The sequence below is a fragment of the Fundulus heteroclitus genome, chromosome 19, assembly GCF_011125445.2.
Source record: "Fundulus heteroclitus isolate FHET01 chromosome 19, MU-UCD_Fhet_4.1, whole genome shotgun sequence".
NCBI classification, from domain to species: Eukaryota; Metazoa; Chordata; class Actinopteri; order Cyprinodontiformes; family Fundulidae; genus Fundulus; species Fundulus heteroclitus.
Genome location: NC_046379.1, coordinates 14,901,835 through 14,924,058, shown reverse-complemented (window position 1 = coordinate 14,924,058; position 22,224 = coordinate 14,901,835). Strand labels below are relative to the sequence as shown.

Genomic DNA, 22,224 nt, shown 5'->3' with positions numbered 1-22,224 from the left:
TTTGGGTCCAAATTCTGGTTCATTACAAATGGTGCACAATTGTGCAGTGGAAGGAAAACGGCATGGTTTTTACAAATAAAAATGTGAAATATTTTGCATGCATTTGTATCGCTTTTAATCGGCTCTCCCTAAATTAAATCCAGGGCAACAATTGGCTTCAAACGTCATCTAATTGGTAAATGGGCTATGTTTACACTGCAGATCTTGATGCTCAATTCCGATTTTTTTGCTGATCAGCTTATAAAATGTTCACCTTTTCTCTGTCTGGGGGAGCTCTTGTGCTTTTGTTTCCTTTTTCTTTAAGGCAACAAGCATTTGTCCACATGACCACACTCATCACTGGCTCCCTGACTCCCAACCTCATTGTTATTCTTTGGTTATCGGTTCCCATTTTTCTCATTATTACTTAAATAAACCAAAATTGGTTTCTCTTAACTAACATCTCTCCTGTTTGTTTACGTCCACTGACCTCTAGGGGCTCTCTTACTACAAGATAATTTATTTTCTTCTCTTGTTTGTTTGCAGGCCTACTGTAACCTTGATCCACAGCTGAAAGTCTCTTTCTCTTCATCGGTGGACTGCATATAACCTTCAGTCTTGCAATTAGAAGACCCAAGACACTTGACCAATCTGCGTATCAATAAATTAATATGTATGCATTAGTGAGTGTCTTTGGGAGAATCTGGCTCAGCGTAGAAGACTGGAATGGTCAGTAGAACAAGAAAAGTGCTACATAAATCAAGTCCATGTACGGCGCCATGTATCCCCTTAGGCATCTGTGATGTGTTTTTGAAGCTTAATCCTGTGTATTGATTGTGTGAGAGTAGTTCTGTGGTTAGATGGACAAAGACTCCTGGATAGATGTCAAAACATTTTCAGAAAGAACTGAGCTAATGTCCAGTTGCCTCTGATTTAAGCCTGCTTGCTGTTGTGATAACTGAGAATTTGCACAGGCCCCTTATTACATAGTTTTTGTTTTGGCACTGACTTTGTAGAACACAGTAGACTGGGCTGCATTGACCCTAAATATAATCTAGCCAATTGTAGAATGTCTTAGTTAAACTCAATCCCTGAATATAACTGGAAATCCTTGGCTAGACTTTGAAAATAGCTATTTTTAGATGGCCTACATCAAATTTGACTGATTTTAAGGTATTTTTTTAAAGAATAATGGGCAAAAACGTTACATTTCTTAACCTGGTAGAGATGTAGCTCAAAAGACTTGAAGTTTTAAGTACAGAGACAGAGGGCTTGACATATAGTATTAACCCAGGATAACTGAATTCAAATGCATGCCACATTTGTCAGATTTATGTATGCAAAAATTATGTGTAGTTTTTCTTCTATCATATAAAACCACAATAACATAAACTGAAGTTGAGGGTTGTAAAAGTAAACAAAAATGAAAAAGCTTAGAACAAGAAGTGGTTTTGTGAAGCATCTGTCTAGAGTGCAACATTTGTTTTGTTTTAAACAAAATGAATGAAAAACACGTTTTCAACTAAATTCAAATGCCTTCACACAGCACTTTTGTTAAACACTGACGGTAGCAGCAAGCACTGATCTGCATCAGGCAGAAAGGGTGAAGACAAAGACAAAATAAATGGGGGAAAATACATGGTAAATGGCAATAAATTGCTAATTGAATGAGCATCATTAGATAGACAGGGATTATTAAAAGCACTGATTCTAAAACCATGTGTTCAAATGTCAGATCATTAACACACAGAAGCACACATAAGGTTGAATTATTCATTGATAGTATGGACCTGGGCCATCTGGTTGTTACTGTTCAGATCAGCACAGAATGTGTTTTTTTAATTATTGAATTTAAGCTTGGGAACAGAGATGGTTATGGAAGATATACCAATGCTTGTAACACTTATGCAGAACCATTTTCATTTTGATTTGGTCACATGTTTTGTCTTCAATCATTTTTCTATTTGAAAGACCCAGTGAGTATCCATTACTTGTAGAGGCCATTACATTTTTATTTAACTTTCCCAGGTATTTCAAAGACGTCATGGTGCCATGCAACATATGCTTATAACATTAACAAAACCATTGCAAGATAAACATGACCACACCGTCATATATCCCCCAGCATGAATCCCTAAAGTGTTTTTGTACATTGTTTCACTCCATTCACTTCAAACCTACCTGCAGTGCTTGTTGGAGACAAGATCAGTCTAAAGGCTCCCACATACTTCGGCTCAAAATATACGCACAGTACGTCTGAGTATCTGGAAGCATTTAGTCTACTCTGACAAGGACTCCATTAAAAAATTCACAGAATGCCCCTCCAAACAGGAATGGCTTATTAAGAATAAATGACCTGCCGCTTATAAAAAAAAAAAAATGAAATCCATCCATCGTTTCATCTGTCCATTGACGGCGCTTCCATCAATTTGTTCATCCATCCATCGATTCATCCATGCATCCATCCAACATTCCATTAATTCATTAACCACTTATCTACCTCTCCTTTGTCCATTCACCCATCCATTCATCTATCCATTGACCATTCATCCATCTGTTGGTTTATCTATCCATTGATCCATCTAACTATTGACCAATCCTCCATCCATCCATCCATCCATCCATCCATCCATCCATCCATCCATCCATCCATCCATCCATCCATCTATCCATAAATCTATCCATCCCTCATTTATCATTACTTTGTCCATCCGTCCATCCACCCACCCATCAATCATCTACTCAATCATCTATCCATCCATCCATCTATCCATCCATCCATTTATGCCTTCTATTTATCCATTGGCCACTCATCCATCCACCCATCCATCCATCCATCCATCCATCCATCCATTGATCACTCATCTTTCTGTCCTTTGTCTATCCATTCACCAATACATCCATCCATCCATCCATCCATCCATCCATCCATCCATCCATCCATCCATCCATCCACTGATCACTCTTTGTCCATACATACATACATACATACATACATACATACATACATACATACATACATACATACATACATACATACATACATACATACATACATACAAAGATCACTCATCCATCCAGCCAGCCATCCATTCATCCATCCATCCATTGACTAACTACTTATCTATGTATGTTACTGAGATGCTGGTGCTGATCTCCAGTGGTAACTTGACAAAATGTGAAGTACACCCTGAACATGTCACAAGTCCCTCACAAGGAATGTGAATTTTTTTATTGTAATAGCACATAAGTATTTTTTTTGATACATGTGAAAAATATAATATACACAATGAATCCTAAAACTATTCACATATAGACTTAAACGCATACTTGTTGAACCAAATGTTTTCTCTGATAGTAATGAGATGTCTCTTAAATATAAGTTTGAAGTTATACACATTAATTTTTTGTTACAATTTATCAAAGCAAGGTACGGAAAAAAAACAATAATAATAACAAATTATACTGTTGTCAGTAATTGGCAGAATATCTTTTTTGCCACAACAGCTGTGCTAAAAAAAAGTCTCATTCTGTGCTGTTATGTAGGAAGGTGTGCCCAACTTTATGAAGCACTTATATAAAATATTCAAGAACACTTAAGTAAAATACAGAACAAACAGTGGATAATCATCACTCGGCCCTTGGAGTTGCCAAGTGACAATAAAACAGCAACAACAATAATACAAATCAAACTGAACTATGCAAATAGCCTACCTCAGATGTTTGTATATGCTATTTATGGACTTAGGCAAGTTTTATTTTCCAGGTTATTAAGGTGGGCGGTTGTGCTAGCAGCCTTGAATGAAAGGCTTTACAAGCTACAAAAAAACAACTGTAAATGCATATTTGACTCAACCATCCCTTATTTGTCCCAGCTTGTCCATGCAGGGTTGTGGAGGGCTGGTGACTAACTCCAGGGGTCACTGGGTGAGAGGGAGTACACCCTGGACAAGTTGCAAGTTCATCTTAGGGAAAAACAGAGACACACATAGAACAATCATGTACGCATACATATACTCAAACCTCAGAGCAATCTACAGTAAGTCACTAACCTTTTTGACTGTGGCAGGAAGCCAGAGTTCCCTGAGAGAATCCAAACATGCTCAGGGAAAACATGCAAACTCCATAAAAAAACAAAACAAAAAAAAAAACACGAGGCTGGGATTCTAACCCAGGACCTTCATCTAGAAAACAATTGGTTCATAGACAGTGTGTTAAGTATCAGAACAGAGCAGATCCCAGATCAGACAACAAGAACAGAAAGAACTGCATGTTTCTTCAAAAATAGCTGCCTGGTAAATAAATAAGCAGTTAAATGTGCAGTCCTTCGGTTGCTTCAACTCTGTGTTACTATGTGACAAAGTGTTGATTACCCTAAATATTGTCTCTAAAAAGCACGTATGTATATCTGATGATGCTTACAGTGACAGCAAAGAGGCACCGTGAGCACATACATGAGCACTGTGATAATATTTGTGATGGTTAGTAATACTGTTTTAAAATTAAATTATTATCAAAACTGTATTTGATGAAACCATTATAGTAAATATGTATTTTGGAAAATATGCTTTTTGAGGAAAAAATGTCTATCAAAGGCAACAATTCTTACAGTTTACCACAGATGCTAACAGGAAAGAGAAAAGTGAAGTTTCAACCACCAAAGATCACAAAATGTTAAAAATGAATGCATTTTAAACTTTAGAACTGTGCAAGAAGATCGTTTTTGTGATGTTGATATCTTTACACCATGAAAAAGTAATAACAGCCATGGGTCCTCTGTCTGTAGCTTATGCCTAGCAACTAATGTGTCTGGTTTAGCCAGATGTTTACTGTCTTTAGAGAGATCTAGATTTTCTAAGTTGTTACTGACTTGTCCGATTTTTTTAACGACTGAGATTGTTGCTGAGGATCTGTTTATAGTTGGTATGACAGGAAAAATTATCAATACAACAATCTTTGCCTGTTGCAGGTCAACGAATCTAATAAGTTGTCAGTTTTAGCAAATGAACTGAAACACAAGTTCCTGCAAACCTTCACAATAAAACCCTTGTTTATGTTATGGCATTTGTACTGAAACAACAATTTCCCTCTGGGATTATTAAAGTATTTCTGATTCTGATTCTGATTGAGGATTCTCCAGTGCTCTCTAAACTACATATAATTTACTTCAAAGTTGAATAAAAAACCTCTCTCTGCTCAGGAAAAAACAACATCCTCATTGTTGTTCAAGCTGCTGACTTTAAGATATCTAAGAGATTTTGGAATGGGCAGACGTCAAATTTGTCACTTGTAAAAGCACTAGAAAAGATCTTAATGCACTCCACTTTGCATTAACATCACCATGTAGAAATTAGGCAGTTACATATGTTCAATTAATATTTAGCATTTGTTGGACGGGTGAATATTTACAGTTGTTTTCAGTACCAATCTTATGTGATTTATTTGCTGTAACAAAATTACTATTACTGTCTTAAAAGGGTTTATGAGGGTTTTTTTATATAGAAGTTATTTAATTGTTTGCAATGTTATTTATGAGTGTATTACTAGCAGACAAAGTCCAACTTCCAATCCAAAATATATATTTAAACACAGAGAAATTATTCTGTGTATAACGGTGAAAGGAAAACGATGACAGCTGCACCTGGGTGCTTGTCAGTATCCAACTTTTTCAGGTAGGAACTGAAGCCGTCTACAGCGAGCCATTATGCATAAAACATACAAAAATCTGCACTTGTCAGGGGGACATTTCATACTGCTTTGACAACTGTCAATTATATGTAGTCTTCTGTAAAGTAATGCAGTTGTTTTACGGTAATAAATAATATCTACCAGCAGGAGGTCACTTAGAGTAATTTTGGTCAAATTAGGGGTCGTAATCTATCATACTTTAACATCAACTTGTTTTACTTGTTCACCTTTATTTAAATTGGTAAATCTCATTGAGAGACGAAGTCCCATTTTTTAGTGCAACGTGTAAAATAACATTCGGTTAAAACAGTCTTAACTCGCATTATTAAATAATAATGTGTGATTTAACTAAATAATACAAGAGATTTATGCATTTTCATAAACATTTATCTGCATATTTTATAGATAAATTAGAAAGAAAAACTACAACAAAAGAGAAACATGGTTTGAGTACCTGGGTACAAAAGTGTTTCCCTACATGCACAAAATGGAGGGGGTACTACTTCTACTACTACTACTACTACTACTACTACTACTACTACTACTAATAATAATAATAATAATAATAATAATAATAATAATAATAATAATAATAATAATAATAATAATAATAATAATAACAATAATAAAATAAACACTATCCTGTCATTATTTGACCATTGTATTTTTATTTGCCTTTAAATAAGGATGTAATTTTCTAAAGGCACAATTAATTCATTTAACATTTTATTTTATTTTTCTCTTAATTTCAACAGAAAGTTAAGTCACAGAAGCTGAGACAGAAAATTAGACCACCCTTGCTAGTGAGGAGGCTTAAAGGTACCAGTCTGTTTATAACAAAACATGATTTCTTTACTTTGCAACTGCACATTCTAACAAGTATTTCAAACATTTTCAACAACATTTGACCTAAACAGTTCCCCAGCGTACAATGTGTCTCACAGACGAATTCCGTTGCATCTGATAATTAAAAGTGACTTTCTTTTTAATGAAGATATTGCGGAACTACCTGTTTGCTGTTTGTTTGGCCTTAAGTTCATGTAAAATAAAAAAAAGCCTACAGGTGGTGCTTATGTGGTGTCTGGTAACACTCATTAATAAAACTTCTGGTTTCAGCGGGTTTGTTAGTCATCATCACGCATTGAGTGTGCAAATTCTGAGTCTTTAGGCTTCTCATATGTTGAGATTCAGCTTTGGCTTCTGCCATAGATCCCCTTGAACCCTGAAACCTTTTTGCACTGTTGTTAAAATAAAAGCAGGTCGGTCTTCAGTCTCCTGTGTGTCATCTTTACCAGCCAGTCTTGAATAACCCTGTAGGTAATAGAAGTCCCCGGACCGTTTTCTTTACAGCCATGTCAAGTTGACTACAGTCATTTCCAGTGTTTAACATTGAATACATTAAGAACTTATGAAAAATATGTTGTTTTCATTTCTTTTCAGCAAAAACTTTGCTTGGAGAACAGGACACAAAACAACACAAACTGTCTGAACAACCTCATGTTCAGACTGCTATTCCTTTAATAACTTTATTTTATATATATATATATATATATATATATATATATATGATTAATTAAAAAATATACATGCAATGATTGTGTCAAAAGTCAAAAATAAAATTGGTAATTGGTAAAAGTGTTCAATTGGCAACTTTTTTTGTCTTCTTTAAGGTACACTACTACTACTGTGAATTATGACCCACTGTGAGATCACAGCTTCAACATCAAGAACATTGTTGCAGCAAATATTACATTAAGCCTTGCATATAGTACAGTGTCGGTCCATGGTACAAAAAAAGTAAACAACTGAAAGCTACAAGGAGTCCAAACTAAACATAATATGCTGAAACGTTAAAGACTTTAGATTAATTAATTTATTAGAAGTAGTTTGTTTTTATCATTTCCTGTATAGTGAGATTTGTGTTTTTAAAAGTGTTATATCTGAACCAAAAATCCTTGTAGCATTTCATGCAGAATTTTTTTTTCAAAACCTTTGAATATAATTTAAGTTTTTTTTTATAGTTGTGAATGCATTAAAGACAAAAATACAGGTTATATGTGCTTACATTCAAATGGTAGAATTAGATATTTGTTCCAAGCAGCAGAAGAAAACTTGCAAATGAAGAGAAACTGAGTCTATAAACATTGTTAAATCATAAACAAAGAATTTAAACACATCTCACATTCTTTGGGGTAAAAAATGTATTAGCTTTCACGTGATTTACAGCATTATTTTATGTGAACACAATACACTGAGATCAAATTTTTACAAACATCTACAGGTTACATAGTAAAAATGAGCAATTCACTTGCTTTTTGACCATCTCCCGACACAATGCTTCGCCAGAGTCAAAATATCCAGAACGTTTTTTGCAAGAGGAAGCTTGACATATATTCACCCAGAGCAACATCTGACTGATTGTTCATGGCACTATTCTTGTGCATTTTTAGGGTTGAGTGCATGCACAATAGATGCTAACAATGAATCTCCTGTGATAATTGTTAGTGCTGCGTTAAAATTAAAAATATAGTTACACAGTGGCCTTTGTGTCAAATATTACTTCAACGTCTGACACCACAAAGAGAATAAAGTACACAATGTGAGAAATCACAGAGTGAAGCAAAAACAGCGTGGTGCTCTGAAAAGTCCATTCCATTTAGCACAGTCTGCGAGGAAATGTCAATATAATCACTTGCATTCATTTTCTATACAGTACAGCTCCATAACCAATGAATTCCCCATGTGGTTCAAGTACACAAAGTAAAACAGAGCAGACTTCATATTCTTTACATCCTTTTAAAACAGTAAGTTAATTATACAATCTCAATTGTTAAAAGCGCCACATTGCTGCTCTTTGATCATCACACACGCTGATTAAAGCACATCTGAAACAGATGACAGCTGCTCGTTATCACGCTCAAAGCCCCAGGATCCATTTGCAGTGCTGGCATCTCAAGCACCTCGTGTTCATCCTCTGAAGAAGGTGAGACAATCCATTAAGGGAAAGGCATAAACACTCAACTCTGGGAACCTGATTGTTGGCGCTGCCCCCCATCCAGCCCACCTGACTGCAGCACACTGATGGGTTTAAACAAGACAGCTCAAGTCCTGTGAGATAGGAAATTGAAAGAAAAGAAGACAAGTGGGAGTAAGGCTGAATCGTCGAAAGATAGGAGCACAACTTTCACGTGAACGCACACAGGTTAGAGACACAACCATGAAATCATGAATAATATTAATAATAATAAAAATAACTATAATGCAAAAAGTTATTCTAATAATTACAGTATAGCAACATAGGAAAAAATCATATTCCATATCTTATGTGATTTGAATTGGTAAAAACAAATCTTGTCAGTGTGGTACAATTATAAAAGTAAGAACATCGGTTTGTGATTATGTTCTACAGAGTCTCAATCTTTTGTTTGGAGAATAAAGAAAACTGGGTTGTGTTGTGTTACACTGAGACAAGGCCACAGCAAGTAATGTAATTAGTAATAACTTTCTGGAAATCACCTGGCATGAATTTAAAACTAATAGTTAAAGGCTGTAACAATTCTTGTTCACTGTATTTTTGACATTGTAATAAAGCTCTGAGTTATCATATTGTATTCAGTTGCTGGTTTTAGGAGTGAAATTCCTCTTTGCTGATTAAGAGGATGGCATCACTGCACAACTATACTACTGAGAATCACATTATTCCAGATTACCTTTCCAAATAATAAGGCATTTTATTTACACCTTTAACTGGAGTTGGCCCCGTGTGGAAGCAGTATAAACAGTACAGCTTAGGGTCCCTGCAGGGCCGGGAACAACCCGGGGACTTGACATTTCACACATCAGACGAGTCTGCATTGGCTTTCGTTTTGGCCGAGTCTGCTAAAGGGGTTATGTACTTCCCAAAATGAGGGCTTGTAATATCCTAGCAGAGCCCTCATTTAAAAAAAAAAAAAGAAAAATCGAACTACCATTTTAAGGAATCAGTTGTTGTTCTGTTTGTTTGTTTAACAATATGCAAAAACTATCAAGGATGGATAATGCAAAAGAGACTGGGGTGCTGTGGTGGCTGTTGGATCTAAACTCAAATTCTGCAAAGGGCCCTTTACAACCTCGGACCTGTTCTGCTCCTACCCAGCTGACTATGAGGGATACATTGTTTTACAGTCACATGTATGACTGTCAAAAAGGAAAGCTACATTAAAGGGTTGTACTTTTAGCAATTAATAGCACTCAACATACTTCTTATGTGTTAGGTTGTGAGGCATTTAAATGCAGTACATGCTTTGAGGATGTGAGCAATACTAAATGTGATGTTACACTGATACACAGGAATGTTGGAAGGAAAATTCACCACTTCATATTCATGTTCCTTATCCAATCTTCGGAAGTCACCGAAACAAAAAAAAAAACACATTGAAGTTTTGAAATCCTTTATTAATTATTGAGACAGAGGGCATGTGTTTCAAACAATGATGAAGATGACAAAGAAAGGCGAGAAAAAAATATTGTTAAGCTCTCAGGCATTACCTTTTTGGTCAGTGTCCTCATCTTTCTGCTCGCTCTGCTGTTTTCCTAATCTCCACATTCAGCAGAGTCAAGAACCTTGACGCTTGCTCCTTCTCCACAAAGATGACACTGAATGGGCTGCTGTTCATTTCCAGCACTTTAAGACTACTTTAAACATGCAACCACTACCTTGGAAGAACTGCACTCTCAGCATCTTGAAGTGGATGCTGATGGCATGTTTTATTTCATGCAACAATGTGATCTTAGATGCAGACAGTAGGTTCATTTACTCCCATGGTTTCTTATTTACTGACTCAGGATATCACTTCATTCAAGAGGGCAGGGAAGAGTTGGATTATTTGCTGAATGTATTACTCCCTTAGCAGTATACACTCCATATATAAATAGATGTGACAGCAGAACAAAGCACGTAAGTGCATTGCAATACCTACAGTACTTCCACTTATGACCAATAAGACCATAATAAATGAAATAATACGGCGCCTTCTCTCCATTGCTCCTTAACTTTACATTTTGCTTAAAGTTTATTTAAATGTGAATACCTGAGTATGATATTAGGCAACCACTTAAAAGAAAACTCTGTTTAAATGTTAGACTTGAAAAAAATTAAATAATTAGTACAACCTCTAATATACACTCTGAATTAATGAAACATTAAAGAGTTGATTTGAATTTCTATATGCCATTAAAAAAAAATGTACGATGTGAAAAGTAAATTCTGCTAAGCTATACCAATAAAATGCCTGTAAACATTTGCACACATTCTATCTATGTAGCTTAGTGAATATACATTATGTAAGATTGATAGCTAAAATAAATCAAATTAGTTAATTTCCAAAAGAAATTTAAACCGTACTTACTCAGCTGAATCAGATAAACTCTAGCTGATATTCCCCTCTCCCCATTTTTTTAAACTAAGAATAAATGTTTCAACAAGGACAAAAAACATAAGTGCAATGAGGTTTTTAAATATGTTCAAAGAAGGCAACATAAACCTCTTTCTTGACATCAAAAGCTAAGATGTGCGGTTTATTTGCTTTGCTCTCAGCTTGTTAGCAAGCCTCATATTAGCAATAGCATTGTTGTTAAACAAGTTTAAACTGGAGATGACCTTTTTATATCTAAGTTAGCAACATGACATGTAAATCTATTTTCTGACAATAACAGATATGGTTTGTTTGCATCCAGGTTAGCTACCATTTTTGACTTTAGCACAGTCCCTAAACTAGCTAAAGCTGGATTCAAACATTTTTCCTCCGGCACGAGAAATTTCTTAACCACAAGTCTAATAACAGTTCTTAGCTTTTACTATACTGCAAATATTTACTCAGAATACACCCATATACAGGTATCAGCCTTATTAATCTCAGATGAAAAACACTCACATTGAATGAGAAAAAAGGAGGACTCAGCCAAAATCTTTATTTGAAATGTCATCAAAATATTTAGATTGGATTTGTTATCAAAATGAAGTAACCAGTTTTGTTAGAACTGGATCATTAATTAACAAACAAACATGCTTGGTTTATATTAATAATTTAAATGATTAACATTTTAACTTCTCCAAAACTACATTTTATATTGTTACATAGGCTACACATTTAGTGTTCATACCCTTATTATAACTGTTTTGCAAGAAAATATTTTTAATGTTAACTTCCAAATGGCAACCCTTATTAAAATGTATCAATACTTTACCAGAACAACTGAAAATAATTTAATTGTAAGGCATCACGTCTGAAAATGACAAGACATAAAAACATGAAATATTTCCCTTTTGATTAACATTTATTATGTAGATGAACCTAATTTAATTAGCAACAAATCTACCAATTATAAAATTATATTAGCAATGCCATAAAATAGATTGAACTCGTTATGTAAGTTTGTCATGAATAAACAAGCTTATGCTGTACACATGGCTGCCTTTACCAACATGCTTTTGTGGAGATGCTCACTTTTTACTCTGTGCACACTTCAAGAAAATGCCGACAAAAGCAGCCCCACTCTTTGCAAATGTTATGAATGAACATCATGTGACAGAAGCTGCAGATACCCAAAGATGTTGCAAGGACTTCTTTTCTTCCCCTCACTTCTGTCTTCTACTGGAAGCTGCTGTCAAGACACAGCTCTTCTGTTGCGTTCTTGTTTAAAGCCCAGACGCTGATGTTTTCAGTCAGCTCACTGCTCACGCGGTCCTGCTGGTGCAGATGGAAGATTGATGTGAAAGCACTTGTTCACGTTGTCGCAACGCCTTCCTGCTTGGATAGACACATTTTCTTGATCTCACCAGTGATTAGACTGCACTTTCCTTTCTATTTATTTAAACTCCTGTGTCCAGTATGGTTGTTTATTCTCCCCAGGTTTATATTTTGCCTCTACTTTGTCTGTGGAAAGTTTAAAAACAACACAAGCAAAAATATTTTTTGGAAGTCCCAGGTTATGCATTTTGTATTTGTAGGCTATGCTTGGTATTAAGGTTCAAATATGGAACACCCCTATAAGCTTTACGGACATTCCTCTGACTCTTCCCTGTCAGGCAGTCTTATGTACAAAATATATTTTGAATTATTTTTGACTAAGCAGGGCTGCATTCATGAGGATGTTGGCTCCTGGACCAGAGCAAGTTCGGAGGCCCTTACCTCTTCTTTCTTTTATACATCCAAATGACAGTGGACTGATTAGGCTTGCGTCAAGTTCAAGGTTTTCAAGTCTTATTCACAGTTTCTGAACCGCTCTTTGCATTTTTTCCTTTTCATGCCAAAAACAGTGAAGGAGCAATTCGCTGTTGCACCTGAAGGCCTTGCGGTTAAGGGTGAGCCTAGCGTTTGTGACTGATCATTTTCAAATAGCGGCATTTTGATACATGGATAGTCCAACAAATCAAATCACCTGATGGTCAAATGGCCTTTTAAGTTTTATTTTTAAGCTTTGTAAAATACCATAGGCCTACTCGAAAATGCCATCACTCGCTCATTCCCCTACCTGAACGACAACATCCGTACATCTGGCTACGGCATAAAAAAAAAAACCCTGAAACTCTTCTGGCTTTTGGTGTCTGACAACCCCTGTCTAGAGGCAACCCTGGTTATAGTTTTTTTTTTTTTTTTAGTTATTTGTGCATAATCAACCTGACATATTTTCAGCAGTGTAATGAAAAGTTTTTTTTTTTTTTGTATTATTATTATTCCAAATTTAGATCACTAGTTACAAACTGTTGGAGACTCGATGATCTATTTCTCCCTTTGCTCTCAACCCTGCACACTTGTTGAGCATCTCACCATAGCTCCTGGTGTCATGACTCAATGAGTCCCCCTGCAGGTGTAAACCCAGCGATGCTGAACCGAGAAGGCGCAACAACAAAAAAAGATGGCGCTGCTTTGACGTCATTTGACCCATTTCGCAGCCTTCAATGGGGCTCTACGTCACTGAATGAAGGTGTGGAGACGCAAATTACACAAATTTCAACAGATAGAGTTAAAAACTCCTCACTAAATAAAATAAAAAAACATGATTTTGTGTTAAATATTGATTATTATGCTCATTACTTGTTTTAATTTTGCAAACAGTGCTGACTAAGACCTTTCTTTGTTTACTAAGAGAAGATTATAAAAAAAAAAAAAAGAATCTCACTTCATCTCTTTTGTTCGCTGTCATTGAACTGTGATGATCCCTTCCACATTTGTCTGCCTGTCCTGTTGCGCCACACCGTGGAGAACCCCGATGCTCCTCTCCTCCCGCTGCTCTCCTTCCAACATTTTCCAAGCGTGAGCTGCAAACCGCACTAATTGCCTGTGGACTGTTTACGTCCTGTCTGGTTTTGTTTTGAAGAGCGATATGATTATGCTCTCAAGATCCATAACAATGTCATAAACCGCAATCATGCACTTAAAACGACAAGTTTGCTGCTATGTGTGTTCATTAAAGAGAGAGAGGGAGGGGGGGGGCGGCGCTCGCTAATTTCAACAGTTGGAATTTAGTTGCTGTAATTTGCAGTGATGGAATTAAAAGGATGTTGGAGGACTTTTGCAGGTAAAAAAAAAATAGCTGCAGGACGCCAACCGCAGACCTCTGCTTCCATCTGGTGGCGGCCCACCGCAACTGTCTCTGCTCCCTCCCTTCTTAATATCTGCACTGCTGTGGCAAATCTAATCTGGATCTTCTCTAAAGGCAATAAAACCCAGATCGCTTCCTTTAAATGAAAAAAAGGAGAGAGAAAGATCCGCGTCGCTTATTATAGCTTTGAAATCCTCGTTTACGTGGCGATGTGCAGGATAGAGAAATGATTCATGTGGAGGTTCAAACGTGCAGGATGACGAGGATCCACGAGTGTCCCGAGTGCACATTTCCTCGAGTATTGCATCGCAAGGTGTATAATAGCGTTATCCACGCAGGTTGAGCTACGAGATGCTTGTTTTAAAGTCGCACCGCTTTATCCCCTCAAGCAGCCAAAAGCAATTTCCGATAAACCTGACCCTGTTGCAGAGCTGCTGAAGGAGTTCGGTTATTTTCTACAGAGTTAATAGCGGCGCAAAGGTGAAAGAGTTGGAGTTGAACGTTTCTCTTTTGTTTTATTTTAGGATCAATGCAGAGCTTGACTGGATTGTGTGCGTGTCTTCGAATCTGCGGCTTTGATAAAATGCAGCGTCAATAATATAATTCAGTATGCACAATCTTTGCGCGTTTACGGGTAATTAGCAGAATTTCCAAGAGAACTAAGCTGCAGCCAGCAAAACACCTGCCATTATTCTCTTTTTTTATTTTTTTTTATGGAAAAACATCTGCATCTTTCAGATCACTGGATCCATAATGAAAAACACGAAATAAAATGCATACGAACGTTTCTAACATTCACCAGTTTGTGTGTAATGGCTCCCCGCATAAAATAGCTGCCTTCCAACTCAGAGCAGAGCAGGCTTGCAAGCTTTGCACCTTTTTAAAGTGTCAAATATTTTCCTAAGTCTTCATCTTGACAACCAGGCCTCAGCGTGAATGAGCGCAAACAGGGAAGAATCACTGTCCAGAATTAAAAATACTTTTTGCACAACTTTTTTTTTTCTCAGACAGACAATAATCAGCCTTTCACTTCGGAAAAAGATGCGATATAAGGCAAAGAGAAATGAGAAGGCTCTTGTTGGCATAGCTCTATCAAGGAAGAAGGACTCCCTGTTACGCCTGAATGGGGCTTCTCTCTCTCTCTTTTTTTTTCTTTTGCCTCCCCGACCAGAATAGATATAGCACGAATTTTGAATTCGTTTTTCTTTGAGAGCGAGCGAGAGAGACAACAATGCTTTACTTGAGAGCTTGATACAATTTGGGGGCTTGTAAGAGAGATCCTTTTCTCCTCATCCGCACCCAGCTGCCCATATGGGACGCAACGTGTGCAGCAAAGATCACAATGGCACCAAGTGACAGGCGGGGGACAAAAAGCCCAAAGGATTCATCTCCCTGACTCTGAACAGCACCGAGGAACTCTGTCTATCTGCGCTGTCTGCGTCCCCACTCGTGCTGCTTGTTAATATGCACGCCTCTAACATGCAGCGAAACCAGGGCCTGCGTGCGCTTTTGTCTCGTCACTGCCTTGTGTACTGTATTGTGCAGAGATGGAGTCAGGCCGACAAAATCCAACCAGGAAAAAAGCCAGAAATCTTCTGTTCCACTGAGGAGTTTTTAGATTATTCTTAAGAAATAAAATCACATTCATTTTGTATCTGTTATTTTCACCAGAAATCAGTATTTTATTTATTTTTATTTTTTTTTTCAAAGTACTCCCAATTAATGTGTATCGTGGGGAAAAAAAAACTTAAATCATATGACTTGTTTTAGGAAATTCTTAAACGCTTTTCCCCAAAGATCATAATTAAAAAAACGATGAAGTTGCTGATTTGTTTGACCTACAAGCTCAGCCGGTGTTGAAACAGAAAAGCCTTTTGAGTTGTCTCCCCGCACACCCCCAACCCCCCCGTCTTTCACAAAAGCAGTAGCCCCCTCTGAGACTGGATTCTGTAAATAATTAGCAAATCTGGCCTAATTTAGCTGTTTGTTCGGTGATGATAGGGGCGAGCCTAACATCTGCTGGATAGAATTTTGTCCCGGGACAAACAACAAAATGCATGGATTTTTCTACTGGGAGGTTATCATATTTACCCAAGATATTGAGCGGAGACTGATAATCCGCAGTGTGCTCCGCAGTTACCCATTTGCGCTTGCCACAGCAAAGAAAGCATCGTCTACTGGTCTATTTACGCTCTAATGTCAAGCTTGATATCTAATGCGTAAAAATGTAAAGAAAAAAAATACTTTATCAGACGGTTAAACCTCGAATTTTGGTTGTTAAACAAAGAAAGCGCACTGATTGCCCCTGCTCTATTTGCAATTTAGCGCGTAATAAGATAACAAAACATTTATTGCATTAAATAATTGCTTTCCCTCCGATGTGTACCACTCTACAGCCAAGGCCGGGGGTGCTGACAAAAAGGAGTGCTTTTGACTCAAAAGCTTCTTGTGTGGAGAAGCCCACTTAAATTAAGTGAGTGGATTTTAGTCCCATTTCACAAGTGACTTTAGGCTCTTTATCGGCGAGGTGTTCGGACGGAGAAAAAAATATTCCTGGGATTAAATTTGACTAAAAGGGGAAAAAGAGTTGAAGTACGCTGGAGATTTATTCATATTCTGTGCCACAATCTAGTGTTTGGCTCTCTCCGCCCTTTTAGAAATGAAACCGATAGGACACTTGTCAAACCAAAGCCTCTTTTCGGTCCTGGTTTATTTAAAAGTTCTTAGTCAAACACGATGATATTTGTCCATTTCTCACCGCGGCGTCTGCGCTGGTTATTTTACACATCTCATGGCACGTTTGCAAACAGATTGAATTTTTGGAAATATAAATCCCGATGTGCATCTGAATGCACCACCTGGCTGCAAATACTTGCAAGAAAGAAAAACAAAAAAAAAGGATGAAAATTTGCCAGTTTTTATTCATGGCCATAAATATTTTTTTCGGTCCATAAAAGAAGCAAGAAATTAAATTTTTTTTCTATAATTATAAAGTGGTTCGCACGTGCTGATAATAACACGAAGGGATAAAAGAAAAGAAAATGAAAAGAAAAAGTAAAACATCTCTACAACCAACACACAACATACTTTACAAAAAAAAATATGTCACAAGAAGAGCATTGACATTTCTTAATAAAATCTATAAGGGAGAGGTTTGGACCCAGTTCTCTTAACGAAAACATGTAAACACGGCGCACACATGAGCCCCGAATAAAAATGGTAGTATATATATGAGTCAAGCTGCAAAAATGAAAAGTCTTTTTTGTTTTTTTTTATTTTGTTGTGTTTTTTTCCTTTCTTTCTTTGCCGTGAAACTCCCTACTGCCCGCCCTCCAAGCCAAGTCTCTATAATTTTTCTCACCAAGTCCACTGTTGCGTTTGCACCAAGTGATGCGCTGTGGGGAACTGCGGTGTGGCCGCGGCGCCGTACTGCGCGTTATACTGCATGTGTTGGAGCGACTGAGCGCTATACGCCGAGAAGGGGATCCCGGCCTGAAAAGTGGCCGCCAAGTCCTGAGCTTTAAGAGTGTGACAAGGCTTCCCGTCCCTGACTAAGACGGGCACGGCCACCCGCCGAGGAGAAGGGAGGTGGGTCACTTCCATACCTTTCTCGGCCCGGGCTCTCTTCATCTTATACCGGTGGTTCTGGAACCAGATCTTCACCTGGGTCGGGGTGAGGCGGATGAGGCTGGCCAAGTGCTCCCTCTCCGGGGCGGATAGGTACCTCTGCTGCCTGAAGCGGCGCTCCAGCTCATATGTTTGCGCCTTGGAGAACAGCACCCTCCGTTTCCGCTTCTTGCCCGAGTCGCTGCCGCCGCTGCTGGAGGTTTCCTTGTCGTTGTCGGGGGATTCGTCGTCCGCGGACGGCTCCGGGGACTTGGCCGAGTCCTGCGAGCTGGCGGACAGACCGTGCACTGCGACAAGAAACGGGAGAAACACTGTCAAAATGTTATGTCGGGAAGTTTTTAGAGAGATTTCTCACAAACACACCAGACATCGGTTGACGAGTAAACATCTCGGATGCGCTTTGAATGAAATCTACTTGTGCGCAAAATGCCTGAGATGCATATTATATTTTAGAACCTTCAGGTCTCCATACAGTCACAAATTTGACAGTAATCTGGCAACATTGGACTCTTAGGACTAATGTAAGTGCAGACCGTTGCTCCAAAAAAGCAAAAAAGTCCAAATTTTCCAAAAAAAAACAAAGTGAGCCAGTGAAGCGTAAAATGTGCATTGTCTTCTTAAACGGCGCTCTAAAATTTCACACTGGTTTTCTTCCGACAAACCGAAGTTGGCAATACAACGGGGGAGGAAATTTAACTCAAGTCCCCTTGTTTATATACATATATATATATAAATATATATATGTATATTGTTCGACCAGTTATTGCAAAAGCAAAGCAAAGTGCAGTTTTAGCACTGCGTGCATTTTCAAAGACGTGTAGCGCACGGTGCGTATAAGGATGAGCAGAGCATGCCACCCAAGGGCATCGTTAGGGCGCAATATGGACATGCATGCAATCAATTATCACTTAATTTACCCGCATAGGTTCAAAAGAACACATCAATGAGGGAATATATGACTCTACTTACATGAATACTGAATACTGTCCGTGGTAGCAAGCCATCGTGTGTAGGGATTGTCAGTACTGTCATAAAAGGGGTTCTTTAAAGGCAGATTTTGAACGTTTTCTAGAGGACTTTGCACCAAAACTCCAGCGCTTTTCGTCGTGGATGCGGTCTCCGATCCCTCCGTGTCTTCCTCCGCTCCGGTGATAGATCCGTCCTCGTCATTCGTGTCTGGAAGGTCCAAAATGTCCTTTACAGAAAAGCCCGTCTTTGTGTTGGTCAACGACATATTCTGGTAGGGGGGGAAATATGCAGGGAAAAGTTGCTTGCAGCAGCTTTTTTTTCTCGGAACAATCCGCTGTTGTGAGAATCGAAAAAAAAAACTAACAAGGAGAGAAAAAAAAGCAGGAGAAAAATGTGGATGAGTAAGTGTCGCTCTACGCTGAAGTACAGTCAAAACAGCCTCTGTGGATAACCATCGCCTGTGAGCAAAGCAAGAAGCAGTGGATTCGGTCTCTGTAAGTCCAGGAAGGATGCCAAAGTGGCTGAAGTGCTATATGCGGCTCATGGATACTGTGCTACTGCTGGGTGCTAGAGGGAAATAAGCCATTACCTTGTCCCGATCAGTCCATATAAGGTTGGTCTCAACACATGAACCTGCAGTGAAAAAGCATTAAAAAACGCGAAAGGTTGGCCACGTGTGGGCGGGTCTTAGGAGTCAAGTGGATGAAGACAGTGTTTGCAGATGTGAAATTGTGGGTTTTGGGGAGATCCGAGCCTCTACCATTGGTGCTTCAGAGCATGATGAGTGGTATAACGTGTCAATTAATTACAAAGACGGGGAGGGCCTTTTTTTACACCCTATTTACATACAAAGAACCTCCAAGTAGCTTTATACTCACAATACTTAAGAAGCCCCTTTCCAACAAATTGATCCTACTGAAGCTTTTGCCTTTTTCTTTTTATTGCATAAAATAAAATTTCTCACAAACGCATCCTTTTTTGGGAGTGTGTGTGTGTGTGTGTGTATGTGTGTGTTTGTGTGTGTGGAGGGGGAGGGAGGTATTATGTTTTGAGGAAAAACAGCAAGAGAAAGAAAGAAAACGAGTAATTCAAATATTAATGGATAATTTATGCAAACCTTTTGTGTCAACATTTTTTACCACAGCTTAAGGGCAAGAGGTTGTGTTGAAACTAAAGAGGAGATCTGTTGTTCTAATACACCAAGAACATAATAATAATAATAATAATAATAATAATAATAATAATAATAATAATAATAATAATAATAATAATAATAATAATAATAATAATAATAATAATAATAATAATGTATTTTTACTATTAAAAATAAATTTTTCTTTGCAAATTTCTCTGTGCCTCTTTCCCAATAAATCTCTCCACCCTAATCTTAGCTTTCAGCTTGGTGTAGCTTCATTCTGAGGTGCTCCATCTTGCCCCCCCCCCCCCCCCCCCCCCAATCCTCCTCCTTGTGAAATCCGAGTATCATTGTTGCTTACTTTATTTTCCTCCCCTCCAAGACTTTCCCCCTCTTCGCTCTCCTCCCTCAGCCTCCCTCATCCAGTAAGGCTATGTGATGTGGGTGACAATGTTGCGGCGGTTTTCAGCAGGTCCCCTGCGCATCCTGGGTGGTCGGGCCCGGGCAAACACAAATACAAACCGATTGCTAAGCTGCAGACAATGGGGGAAATGTAGACAAATGTCCGGCTCCCGTTGGAAGCTTTTGTCCGGCCGCAGTTTTTGCATTTATTTCAGGGCCCGAAATAATGGATGATTGACGCCCCGCGCACAATGCTTTCTAACTGTTTGGAATAAATCTGAGATTGTTCGTAGTTGTCATGGCATTCAACTGCTTTCAATGGACTATCTCTTCATTCAATTCCAGGATCCTTCCACAATATTAAGGAAAGTCCTTCATCTCAACACACACACACACACACACACACTGCTTGTACACACGGACTTAAGCACACAGTCTGTCTCCTTCACGAAAGCAGCAACTATTGTGTCTTTTTGGTTCCTTGTAGCTCAGCAGTTTGTTGCAGAAAAATCCATCAAACTTAAAGAGTTGCGACAATAAAGTATTATTCAAGAAATTATTATTTTTTTTATCATTATTATTGTAGGTTATTAGTGTACGTATTATGTACATATTGGTATTAGGATAATAATAATAATAATAATAATAATAATAATAATAATAATAATAATAATAATAATAATAATAATAATAATAATAATAATAATGCATTCATCAATTTTTTGTAAAAAAAAAATTGGAGCACAGGCCTGTGGTAAATATTTGACCAGACTGACAGAATTAATCACAAGTCTCAACATCCCACAAAGACTCCTTGCAGCTGAACGGGTTGCATGGACAAACTGGAGCTGAGTTTGAGCCTCTCTATGCTGGGGGGTGAGAGAGAGAGAGAGAGGGGTTACTGACCTGATCCACCGAGTAATGCTGCACAGCTAAATCCGACATGTGAAGGGACATGCAGCAGACACCCAGGGAGCTTCACGCATCACGGAGGAACGGCCCAGGCAGGCAACAGGGGGCTCCGTGCGCGCACCTCATCAGGAAGCTCACTCGGCCCATGCGGGGCTTTATTTCGCTGAGATTTACTCAGTGCTTTAAAAAAAAAAGTCCGTGGAGCCAAATCAGGGTATGTTTGAGCACGCAGGGTTGTCACCCGTGACATCCCGCGACGATGACAAGGAAGGAGGTGGGGGGGTGGAGGGGGTGGGTAGCTGCAGGGTTTGGGTTTAAGGCACGGGGCTGCAGACTCTGCTCAGTTGCTTGGGATATACCAGGCTGCTATTTGATCAATTGAGCCGAGGGTTTCCTAAAGAAAAGGTAAATGTGCACTGGCTAAGTGGACGCACTCCACTTGGAGAGCCTATCTCGCTGTGTTTACCTGTTTACTTTCGCAGGTAGTTCAAACAGGCCTCTTGCCTCTGCGACAGTGGCCAGTGTGCAGACTGTTTTTTTTCTTCTTCTTCCTCCTTTCTTTCGCAAGACAGGACGAGGTAACAGAAGAATAAACCTACAGTAGAACATCTAAGATATCGAACGCGCGCATCCTGCATTTAGAAATGATTTCTCAAAACGAACATTATAACAATTTAATAATTGCGTGCAAATTGTTATGCATTGCTATAGATTTGACCTTTTCTGTGATATCATTAGGGAGAGTAGAATTGCAAAAAACAAAAAAAAAAACAGTCTGGGTCTGAGAATTAAACCGAATCTTGCAGGGGTGTGACTGTGAAAAGCGTGTGAAGTCCCACACCAGATGATGCTTAGGAAGGGCCTCTGAGATGCAGATGCATCAGGATTTAGAGGACAATAAGGGGGTTGCAGAACTCCTGCATCCTATG

At 38.3% G+C, this 22,224-nt stretch overlaps 1 protein-coding gene across 3 annotated transcripts; it reads right to left on the bottom strand.

Annotated features, from left to right (window-relative positions):
- Positions 1-17,151: 17,151 nt before the first annotated feature.
- nkx2.2a (NK2 homeobox 2a) lies at positions 17,152-19,491 on the bottom strand. 3 transcript variants are annotated; one of them, XM_036150791.1, is made up of 3 exons: positions 19,436-19,491; positions 18,847-19,202; positions 17,152-18,188 (listed from the first exon to the last, which is right to left on the bottom strand). In XM_036150791.1, exons 2-3 carry the CDS (start codon positions 19,109-19,111, stop codon positions 17,608-17,610), a joined length of 846 nt encoding a protein of 281 aa, XP_036006684.1. In that variant the 5' UTR covers positions 19,112-19,202; positions 19,436-19,491; the 3' UTR covers positions 17,152-17,607. The 3 variants fall into 3 exon arrangements, with proteins under 3 accessions (XP_036006684.1, XP_012717492.1, XP_021171832.1); XM_012862038.3 differs by lacking the exon at positions 19,436-19,491 and having other exon boundaries at positions 18,847-19,375; XM_021316157.2 differs by lacking the exon at positions 19,436-19,491 and having other exon boundaries at positions 17,152-18,164; positions 18,847-19,375.
- Between the last annotated feature and the right edge of the window lie 2,733 nt (positions 19,492-22,224).